Source organism: Nicotiana tabacum, chromosome 3, assembly GCF_000715075.1.
Source record: "Nicotiana tabacum cultivar K326 chromosome 3, ASM71507v2, whole genome shotgun sequence".
Taxonomy (NCBI): Eukaryota; Viridiplantae; Streptophyta; class Magnoliopsida; order Solanales; family Solanaceae; genus Nicotiana; species Nicotiana tabacum.
The window spans coordinates 52,924,606-52,936,471 of NC_134082.1; the positions used below are offsets into that span (position 1 = coordinate 52,924,606).

Genomic DNA, 11,866 nt, shown 5'->3' on the forward strand with positions numbered 1-11,866 from the left:
TCATCCAAGCATCATTGGCTCTAGTAGAGATTTCTTAGATTCATTTAGAGACATAATCGATGGCTATTAGGATGTACTCATAAGAATGAGAATGGGAACGGGCCCATAAAGTCAATGCTCCACATGTCAAAAATTTCACATACCAGAATGGAGTTGAGAGGTATCTCATCCCTCTTTCTAATGTTACTTGTCTTTTGGCACTTGTCACATGCAGCTACATATGCCCGTGCATCTTTTTACAAAGTAGGCCAATAGAAACTAGGTTCCATGACCTTTTCTACAATGTAATTTCCACCATAGTGTCCTCCAGCTGCTCCATCATGGCAATGAGGCAGAATGCTTATCATCTCTCCTTCAGGAACACATCTTCGAATCACACCATCTACACACAATTTAAAATGGAAAGGGTCATTCCAAAAATAACTTTTTACCTTACCTTGAAGCTTCCTTTTTTGATAACGAGAGAGGTCATAAGGCAACCATCCACTAGCCAAAAAGTTGGCTACATCATCATACCAAGGTAGCCTTTCAGAGACCGCAGCAATAGAGAAAAGCTACTCATCAGGGAACTCTTCTCTTATTTGAACTGTTTCAACCGGAGGTCTCTCAAGTCGAGATAGATGATCTACCACTTGATTTTTTGTGCCCTTCCTATCTTTGATCTCCATGTCAAACTCTTGGAGCAAGAATCCCACCACATCTTACGCGACTTGGACTTTTTCTTACTCAACAAGTATTTTAGGGTCGAGTGATTAGTGTGTACAATCACTTTACTCCCCACCAAATAGGATCTAAACTTGCGAAAAGTAAAGACCACATCAAAGAACTCTTTCTTAGTAGTGTCATAATTAACTTGAGCATTATTCAATGTCCTGCTTGCATAGTAGATGGGCCTAAACATCTTATCTTTTGTTTGCCCCAAAACTGCCCCCGCAGCCATATCACTAGCATCACACATTATTTCAAATGGCTGGCTCCAATCAGGTGCCACCATAATAGGATCACTCACAAGCTTTTCTTATCAATTTGAATGCTCTTAAGTACTCCACAGTGAAAACGAACTTGATATCCTTCGCTAGAAAATTGTCAATGGCTTGGTAGTGCTGGAAAAGTTTTTGAAGAATCTTCTATCAAACCCAACATATTCCAAGAAAATCCTTATGCTTCTCACAAATGTCGGTGGAGGGAGCCTAGATATTACATAACCCTTTAATCTATCCACTTCAATGCCATGTGCAGTCACTTTGTGGCCCAAGACAATTCCCTCTTTTACCATGAAGTGACACTTCTCCCAGTTAAGAACCAGGTGAGTGATTTTGCAACGTTTAAGCACAAGCTCAAAATTCTTCAAGAAATCATCAAAGTCATTACCAAAGAGGGTGAAATAATCCATGAATACCTATAGACACTTCCAGTTTAGATAAGAGAATATAGACATCATGCACCTCTAAAAAAGGGTCGGTGCATTACATAATCTAAATGGTATCCTCCTGTAAACAAAAATACCTGACGGCTAGGTGAATATAGTCTTCTTAATATCTTCTGGGGAAATGGATATCTGATTGTAGCCTGATTACCCATACAAGAAACAGTAACACCCATGTCCCGCCACTTTCTCGAGCATTTGATTTATAAAGTGAAGTGAGAAGTGGTCTTTCATTGTTGCGTCATTCAGCCTTCTATATTCAATGCACATTCTCCACCTAGTGACTGTTCTTGTTGGGATCAATTCATTATCTTCATTTTTCACCACTATCATGCCCTCTTCTTAGGTATAACTTGCACTGGACTAATCCTCTGGCTATCAGATGGGGAAAATCACTCCCGCATCTAACAATTTAGTGATCTCCTTGTGTAGTACCTCCTCTAGATTTTTGTTCAACATACATTGGGGTTGCACCACTAGCTTACTATTTTCTTTTAGCAGAATTTTGTGCATGCAAATGGCTGGGTTAATTCCTTGAATATCAGCTATGGTCCAGCCAATGACCTTTTTATACTTTCCCAGTAGCTCCACTAGCTTGTGCTCTTGTGTACCTAACAAGTAAGCAGAAATAATCACAAAAAAATTATTAATTTCAAGAAAATCATATTTCAAGTAGGTAGGACCTTCAATTCCACATTAGGCATAGAAGCTTTCTTCTTCAGTTCCTGCTCATCAACCACTTGATCCTCAATATCAAGAGCTTCAGCCTCTTTCTTTATTTTGGGATTTTCATCCTCTACGATGCTACACTGAGTAATATACCTCTCTAACGTATCCCCCACAATCTTGTCAAACTTGTATTTTCAGCCAATTACCTAACAACATCTAGCTTGAAGCACGAGTAGGCAGTCATCTCATCACTGGGGTGTTTCAGCATCCTCTTCATCTAGAACACTACTTTCTCATTTTCTACTTTGAGCATAAGTTTCCCCTCGTAGATATCAAGGATAGCTTTTCCTGTACATAAAAATGGCCTCCCAAGAATTAGAGGCACCTCCTTGTTCACTTCTATATTCAACATAATAAAGTCTATGGGGAACACAAACTTGTCCACCCATACTAGAATATCCTCAATGATCCCCACAGGTAAAAGGGTGGTTTGGTCAGCCAGTTGCAGGGACACTGGTATTGATTTGATCACTCCAAGCTCACCTTCCCGTTTTCTGAACATAGAAAAAGGAATTAGATTTATAGAAGCACTAGAATCACAAAGGGCCTGGTCGAATTTGTTACTCCCCAACGAGCATGGTATGGTGAAGCTTCCTAGGTCCCCACACTTTTGAGGAATTTTATTTTGTAGTATGGCACTACAGTGGGCATTCAGCTTGACCACTATCGTTTCCTCTAATTTCCTCTTGCTGAACTAGATTTTCTTCAAGAACTTTGTATAAGCTGGCATTTGAGTGAGTACCTCTTTCAATGGAATGTTCACATAAAGTTGCTTGAGCATCTCCAAACACCCCCCCCCCCCCAAAACACTGGTCAAGTTTTTCCCGCTTCATTTTTTGAGGGAGTGGTAGGGCTGGCATATGTCTACTTTCTTCAATTTTCTTTTGTACCCCACTACTCTGGCATTTTTTTCTCTTCACTCTGTTGCTCTTTTAGTGTCTTAGTCTGCTTTTTCACCACCTCGGGTCTAGTTTTCACCACTGGGTCAGCCAATATTTTATCACTTCTTAGAGATACAACTTTGATTATTTCCTTTGGGTCCTTTTTAGTGTTAGAGGGTAGAGTCCTAGGAGCCCTCTCAGATAAAATTTTTTTAATCTGTCCCATTTATCTTTCTAAATTTTGAATGGTCGTGCCCTGAGTCTCAAATTTTTTATCTGTTTTGTTGATGAACACCTTCATGAGATCTTCCATACTAGACTGATTTGACTATTGTGGTTGGTACTGTTGCCTTTGCTGGTTCTAAAAACCTAGTGGTCCTTGACACTGGGGTCTAGGATTATTTTTCTACCATGAGTTCAAACTCCCACTAGGTGAAATCCACGAAAAACCTGGATGTCTTTGCCCCATAGCATTATAGTTGTTCCCACCTTGGTAGTTTCCTCTATTATAGTTCCCCACAACATTGACTTCCTCAGTTGAAGCTTGACACTCAAATGTAGGGTGTCTCATTCCACAAAAGTCACATGTTTCTTACAGATCACTCTATACCGTGGCCAATGTAAGCTTTCTTATCTCCTTACACATGGTGTCTAGATGGGCTTGCATGGATGAGTTAGAGTCCACCTGGTGAACCCCAACTAATTTTCTTCTGTCATTACTCTCAGTAGGCTACTGGTTAGCATCCTTAGATAATTCATCAAGGATTAAAACAACCTCATCTGGAGTTTTCTTCATTAGTGGACCTCCACATGCAGTATTCAGAGTTCGTCGCGAGGAAGGTGTCAGTCCATCCCAAAAATTCTGGAGTTGGATCAACAAATCAATAAAATATTGTAAGACAAACAATAAAATATTATCTTATTAGTAATAATGAGGTCGAGTATGAAGCGGTGGTTGCAGGTTTGGAACTTACAAAAGAAATGGGAATCGAACAAATCAAAATTAAAAGCGATTCTAGACTGGTAGACAATCAAATGCAAGGAAATTATATGGCAAGAGATACATGGATATAGCAGTACTAGGAAACGGTGCGGTATTTATTATATCAATTTCGAGAATGGAAAGATATATAGATTTCAAGAGAAGAAAATGTAGAAGCAGACGCATTGGTAAACCTTAGGTTGGTGGCAGACATAACCAACTCTGAAAATGCAATAGTGATCCATTTATTTAATTCAACACTCGACCAAACCAAAAGCAAGGTAAATTTTAATAGTTTAATGTGGGATTGGTAAAATAAATTCATAAATTATTTGCAGCATGGAATATTGCCTAAAGATAAAAAGCAATCTTAACAGATATGAATGCAAGCTGCTCGTTATTGCATAGTAGAAGGAAATTTGTACCAAAATATTTTCAGTGGATCCTTAGCTAAGTGCCTTGGCTCCATACAAACCGAATAAGTAATGTGAGAAATGCATGAAGGACACAGTGGAAATCTTGTAAGTGGTAAATCGTTGGAAAAAATATTGACAAGATATGGATATTATCGGCCACAAATGGAAGAGGAAGCAGAAAATTTTGTGAAAAGGTGCGATAATATGTAGAATAACTTCACTATCAATAGTTACATACAAGTCTATAGAATATAGAAAGGTGAGATGCCCATGACGTGTAAGTGTCGGATGAATCAAATCAATTGCATCAATTAGCAGAGCTACTTCATTCAGTACTCTCACCATGGCCGTTTGTGAAATGGAGGATGGATATCGTAGGTCCATAACCACAAGTACCGGAAAAGGTAAGATTTTTGTTGGTCTTTGATGGGCGCAAAACACAACACAAAATTATTGCTCGCTAGTCTAAGATAATATAGTTTAATTATCGTCTCCACGGAGATTAGATTTAAACAATGTCAAATAATCTTCAGTTGATCACTATCCAGGAAAATTAACACTTGATTTGATGATTATCAACTACCATTAACTACTAAAAATTAAATAATTAACAATTGGTCACAAAAGACAGTAGATGAGCAACGAAGAAATACTAATGAGAGAAATAAGGGCAATTGACTAGATAGATATAAGATAATTGACTCAAGATCCAATTCTTGAGTTAGTTCACTCTATAATACTGTTGATTCTCACGAATTCAACAGATAATTAGATTACACTTCAATTTAATGTTCCTATTTCGATTAAATATTAATTTTAGTAATTAATCCAATTGAAGAACGGTAAACAATTGCAAAAAATAAATGATGGTTATGGTCTAAAGGGTAACTTCTCACAAATATTTCCCTATTATCTAGTTCGATTAACAATTCAAGAGACTCTTTCGATTACCTACTTGAACCACGAATTTAAACTAGAGCATAAGATGTAAAGAAATTCAATATCAAGCACCTCTTTCGTTAAGAAAAATAAGAAATAGCTCCACAATACGAATTAAAACTCTCAATTAATTCCAACAATTATCAGGAATCAAATCCCTAATCAAGTTATCAAAACACCATATATGTCAACACCCTAATAGAAATTACTCCATAGCAATGAAAAAAGTCATCTCAATAAGGTTTAAAAACATAGAAAACATCAATGCTAATGATTTGATACAAACTCTCGTATTGCACCGATTGTTGGTTAATATCTTGATGAATTCTTGTGTCTTCTTGCCTTGGTTGCTTCTCAAATCCTTCTTAGGTCAAAAGTCCCCAAAAATATATTTTTGGCATATTTATACCCTGTAGGAATGGGGCCCAGACAAAACTAACCTTTCCAAGTTGAAACAGGAAAAACTCTAAGAATATTGCACTGGAGCGTTGTGCCTAGCGTCGTGCTCTGTGTTGTGCATGTGGGGATTTTCAGAGGGCATGCAAAATGCCTGTCAAACCCAATTTACACTGTCACAATACTGTAATTTTTATTCCAGAGTGAATCGTTTCATCCATTTTTTGACATCTAGACTTGGTCCTCGAACTCCAAACACAATCTCGACTTAATTTCTTGGGCTTTTACTCACTTCAAAGCTCCAAATTAACATTTTAACTCGGAATCACTTTTTGCAAGGTATAAAATACATAATAAGTATAATTTACTATTATTTAAGCTCAAACACACGTAAAATGCAGTAATTTGAGTGCAAACTACGGCTAAAATATAGGTTTCTAGTCTACCATCAGACTTAACTGACTATTTTTCTAAGTGGATAGCAGGATGTGCCTTCATACAGGTACGAGAAAAGGAAGTCATCTAATTCATTTGGAGAAATATAATTTGTCAATTTGGAGTTTCGAAAGAAATCACATGTGATAATGGACCACAATTAGTAGGAGAAAAGACAACTTAATTTCTTAAAAGTTAGAAATCATGAGAATTACTTCATCACCATATCTTCTCGTTGCTAATGGGCAAGCAGAATCGACGAACAAAATAATTTTCAACAACATGAAGAAGCATTTAGAAGCAACAAAGGGTAAGTGGTATGAGGTGTTACAAGGGGTGTTGTGGGACTAAGAACAATATCCAAGAAAAGTACGGGAGAAACTCTTATCTCACTTGTTTATAGTACCGAAGCTCTGATCCCAATAATTATAGGGGAACCAAGTCTAAGATATAAACATGCAGATGAACCATCAAATGACAAAGCACTTCGTACAGATTTAGATCTAATAGAGGAATGAGGGATTTTCTCTGATACGGATGGAATCTCAAAAGCAAAGGATAGAATGATATTATAATAGAAAGACAACTCTACAAATGTTTTAAAGTTGGTGTAACGACCTAGCTGGTTATTTTGAGCATTTGCATTTCGTTCAACTATTTAAAATCTTGAGTAGCTTCATACGATGTATTATGATTTGTGTGTATCGTCGGTTTTGGTTTTCGAGTGATTCGAGATAAGTTTGAAAGAATGAATTTCATGTTTGAGGCTTAAAGTTGGGAGAGTTGACCAAGTTTCACTTTTGTGTATTTGACCCCGGATCGAAGTTTTGATGATTCTGTTATGCCCGAATGGTGATTCTGTACTTGGGCATGTGCTCGAATTTTCATTTGGATGTTTTTAGAAGTTTTCAGCACTATTTGGCGAAAGTTGGCAATTTAAAGGTTTGGAATGTTCATAAATTTTATTAGGAGTTGACTTTGATGATCTCGGGTTCGAATTGCAGTTCCAGGAATCGGAATAGCTTTGTTATGTCATTTGGAACTTGTGTGCAAAATTATAAGGTCATTCCGGGTTGATCTAATATGGTTCGGCATGAGTTTTGGAAGTTAAAAGTTAAAAAGCTTATTAAGTTTGATTTGAGGTATGATTCGGAGTTTTAATGTTGTTATGCATGATTTGAGGCCTCGAGTAAGTCTGTGTTATGTTATGGAACTTGTTGGCACATTCGAACGGGGTCGCGAGGGATTCAGATGAGTTTTAGATGAGGTTTGGATTGTTTTGGATCATTTTGGCTATGCTGGTTTGGCAGGGGTTCTAGCGTGACCACACCTGCAGAGCTATGGGCGCAGGTGCGGAGCCGCAAAAGAGGCAATGGATTTTGCAGAAGCGAAAAATGGAGCTGGAGTAGGAGTCCGTAGATGTGGAGGACTCAACGCATTTGTGATCGCGCAAATGCGGGCTTCTGAGCGCAGGAGCGAGATGTTTTTCCGCAGGTGCGAGGGCGGATTTTTCAGCTATTCCCGCAAAAGCGGATATCATGTCTCAGAAGCTACGCCGTAGAAGCATCCTTTTGTTCTCATATGCGAAAGAGCTATGCAAAAGTTATAAATCAAGGTTTTTGTTCATTTTAAAACATTTTGAGTTGGGGAGCTCGAATTTGGGCGATTTTGGAGGCGATTTTTATCACATGGATTGGCTAAAATGTTTTATACTCGGTATTGATTTTATTCCGTGATTCCATCTTCGTTTTGGCATTTGATTGATGATTTCAAAAGAACAATTTGGGAGGTTTTGTCTAAACTTTCATAAAGTGAATTTTTGAGTTTTGAACATTGATTCAGAGTCGTTTTTGAGTGAAATTAGTATGGTTGGATATATAATTGAATAGGTTGTTGGATATTATAAGTTTTGTCTGGTTCCAAGGTGTGGGCCCAGGTTTGACTTTTTGGTTGACTTTGAGATTTTAATTAAAGAATCTACCTTTATCGATTGGGCTTGTTTTCTTTGGTATTATTTGATGTTCTTGAGTTGCTTTTGGCTAGTTTTAAGCCATTCGGAGGTTGGTATGCGCTGAATGACATTTCTAGAATATGGGTTGGCTTTCTTGGTATTGGATTTGTCTTGTTCGAGGTAAGTAACATCTAAACTCGGTATTGGATTTGGTTTTGAGCCATTTGGATTGTGGAAAGGAATTTTGGAAAAAAATTACAATTTTCAAACTTACTCATATTTTCGACGATTTCGGTAAAGGATTTGGGTTTTTACTAATATACTTGAAAACCGAAACTATTTTTCAGGAAACTATGAAAAAATTAATCATTTATCTGTGAGATACTTCTTTTATTACTTGTTTTACGTTGTTATGAACTATTGTTGGCTATTGGTGTTGGATCCAACCTTTGTTTCAGCTCGTCACTACTTTCAATCTAAGGTTAGGTTTGTTACTTATTGAGTACATAGGGTCGATTGTACACATACTACACTTATGCCCCTTGCGTGCAAATATTGGCTACTGATATTACTATAATCGACGGGAGCTAGAATTGAATACGTACCTACATTCCGGTTGTAGCTGCTTCTTGTTCATGGAAGCCTTAGAATATAAAAATATGTTTATGTACTTTTCGAACAGATAATGTATTTATTTCATACCAGCTTTGTAAATTCTAATCGTAGAAGCTCATGATTTGTACTACCAGTCCTTGGAAAATTTATAAGATTCAGATAATTTCTTTTATTTATTTGTTTATACATTTTTATTGGAATTGGATAGTTGTTAATTGGCTTACCTAGCGGGTTGGGTTAGGTGCCATCACGACTAGTTTGATTTTGGGTCGTGACAGATGTATTGAGGTGACGCACATGCTAGGTGACGAGCGTGTGGGCATGCTCCGGGAAATCATGATTTTAGTTGACTATTAGACTATGACTAGACTTGTTTTGTTGTTATATCTTGTTACCTCCATGTTCTCCCTACTTGTTTGATTATATGAGTTGTGAATCATGTTAGAAATTATGTTTAGGCTGTATGCTTATTCTGTTAGGACCCACTGAGGTCATCTCTGCTGTTGAGTTATCTACTTGAATTGCAATTATACACTCAGTAATATTCATTCATTTGCATATCATATCCCAGTCTCTGTTGTCATTTGTTGTTACATCATGTTATAATTGTTTGGGCTGATTGGCATGAGATTTGTGAGCTCAAGAGACTGGAGAGATTGATGACTGAGTTGAGGCCTGAGAGCCGGATTGTGAGTGATATTGATGGGATCGGGCTGCACGTCCGCAGCAAGCCATATTGGCTTTATATTATTATTATTATTATTATTATTATTATTATTATTATTATTATTATTATTATTATATGGATCGGGTTGCACGTCCGCAATAGGTTTTATTGATTCATGATGGGATCGGGCTGCATGCCGCAGTAGGCCATGTTGGCTTTATATTAGAACTTGGGCAGGATCTATCCTTCCGGAGTCTAACATACCAGTAGTGAGTGCAAGTACCGAGTGCCGAGTGATTGAGTGTACCGAGTGATTGAGGGTGAGACAGTGAGATTGAATACTTTGAGAGTGTGAGTCCATGTATTTATCACTGTGATGCATTACATTTGACATACATACTTGGCGTGTAGGCATAGAGGTGCATTTCCTCAAGCTAAATGATATTGTGACATTCATGACTTCATATGCACATTGACATGTAGGCATAGAGATATACTTTCTTCATGCTATCTGATAATGAAATATCTTATCTGTTGTTGAAAGTTTTTGAGAAAATCACAGTTTTTCTGATAAACTTATTTTTTTAAATTTCAGTGAAAGAGTTGGGTTTTACTGTTATACCTGAAAAGCATGCCTATTTTTCATAACAGTGAACGAGCTGAGCATCATATCATTGAGTTACTACTTGTATTTCTTTTATTATATTATTACGAGTTGTTCTTGGCTATTGATTTTGGTATCTAACCGCTTGTCCAAGCTCGTCACTGCTTTCAGCATAATGTTAGGTTTATTACTTATTGATTACATGGGGTTGGTTGTAATCATACTACATTTCTGCACCTTGCATGCAGATTTTGGAGCTGATGTTGCTGCATGTGGTAGGTGTTGGCATTAAAGATGTACCTGCGTTCCGATTATAGCTGCATCTTGTTCTTGGTATCTTTAGATTTATAAATCTGTTTATGTATATTTCGAAGATATGATGTATTTATTTCATAATAGCTTTGTAAACTCTAAATCTTAGAAGCTCATGATTTGTACTACCAGTCCTTGGGAAGTTGTACAGAAATTCAGTTATTTCATCATTGTTTTCTCAGTAAATCTCATTTGAATTAGATTATTGTTAATTGGCTTACCTAGCAGGTTGGGTTAGGTGTCATCACGACTAGATGGATTTTGGGTCGTGACAGTTGGAGACCTCGTCCTTAAAAAGGTGTTCTAGTCCATACAGGAGGTGAATTCAGCAAAATTAGACCCCGAGTTAGGAAGGTCCATATCGAGTTTGAGCCATTACTGAAAAAGGAGCGTACGAGTTAGAGACCGTGGATAGGAAATTGTTATATTCCAGTTGGAATGCAATGCATTGAAAGAAGTACTACTTTTGAAAAAATACCCACGATTTGATATCTCTTAATTCATTATTTATTTATTCATATAAATTTTACTAACATTTTTAGTTGGTAGACACAAATCTAACCCAAATCAAACTAATGACATTATTAGACCCAAAAAAAATGCGCAAAATATTTTATTATTCTCGATCAAGTTTATAAATTTTTTTATGGAAAGGATTAAGCATAGTCTTCATCTAAAAAGCCTCGAGTTTCGTACATATTTTCTTTTTAGGAAAAGGACCGACGAGATAAACTGACAAATAAAGATCTAGTGTTCAAGTTTTTATATTTCAAACTCAAATATTGGGGGACTATATAAGTGTGCATTTTGAGGAGAATTTCAAGACCTTGAAGAAACTTGAAGAAGAACCGCAAGGAGGAGTGAAGAATCGAAGAAGAAAACTTTAGAAAATTTCATAAATTTCTAATATAAGTTGAGACTACAAAAATAGTGGCCGGATAAAATATTCCCAAGGTCTACTTGTCAAGTGAAAATCAATCTTGCTGTAAGAAAGCAATTGTTATGATGATGTATTTGATTATTAATTTTGAAATTTCAAATAAAATTTCCCTAGTTATTTCATATTTTTACACCAACATAAAGATGAAACGTCATTTATATTAGTATCCATTGCATGAAAGGGACCTCTTGTATGATTAAGCCTGTATATATTTAGATACGGTAATATTAAAAGCATTTAATCAATTGAAGTAATGCAGTAAAAGACTCGAAAAATTAAGCGTGCAAAAACTAAGCGTACATAAAACATATGAAAAGTTGATAAAAAGAAAAGGTCTTCAAAAACAAACAAAAATTTCAGCTATAATAAAAACTAAGGCTCAAAAGGAGCATTTTGAGGAGTAAGATTGCCAGCTGAAAAAAGAATCAACTTGTGTGTGTGTGTGGGGGGGGGGGGGGAAGGGACTTGAAGTTGAAGGCTTAAAATTTTCCTCTACATCTTCTTTGCTTACATCACCCCTAGAACTTTTATCTTTTGGGGTGGAAAAGCTTTGGCTTTGCTGAATTGTCTCAC

The 11,866-nt window shown here is 36.7% G+C and overlaps 1 protein-coding gene across 1 annotated transcript; it reads right to left on the reverse strand.

Moving 5' to 3' along the window:
• Positions 1 to 236: 236 nt before the first annotated feature.
• On the reverse strand, positions 237 to 994 carry LOC142176328 (uncharacterized). The gene is made up of 3 exons (XM_075243495.1): positions 630 to 994; positions 437 to 525; positions 237 to 382 (listed from the first exon to the last, which is right to left on the reverse strand). Exons 1-3 carry the CDS (start codon positions 992 to 994, stop codon positions 237 to 239), a joined length of 600 nt encoding a protein of 199 aa, XP_075099596.1.
• Positions 995 to 11,866: the final 10,872 nt, after the last annotated feature.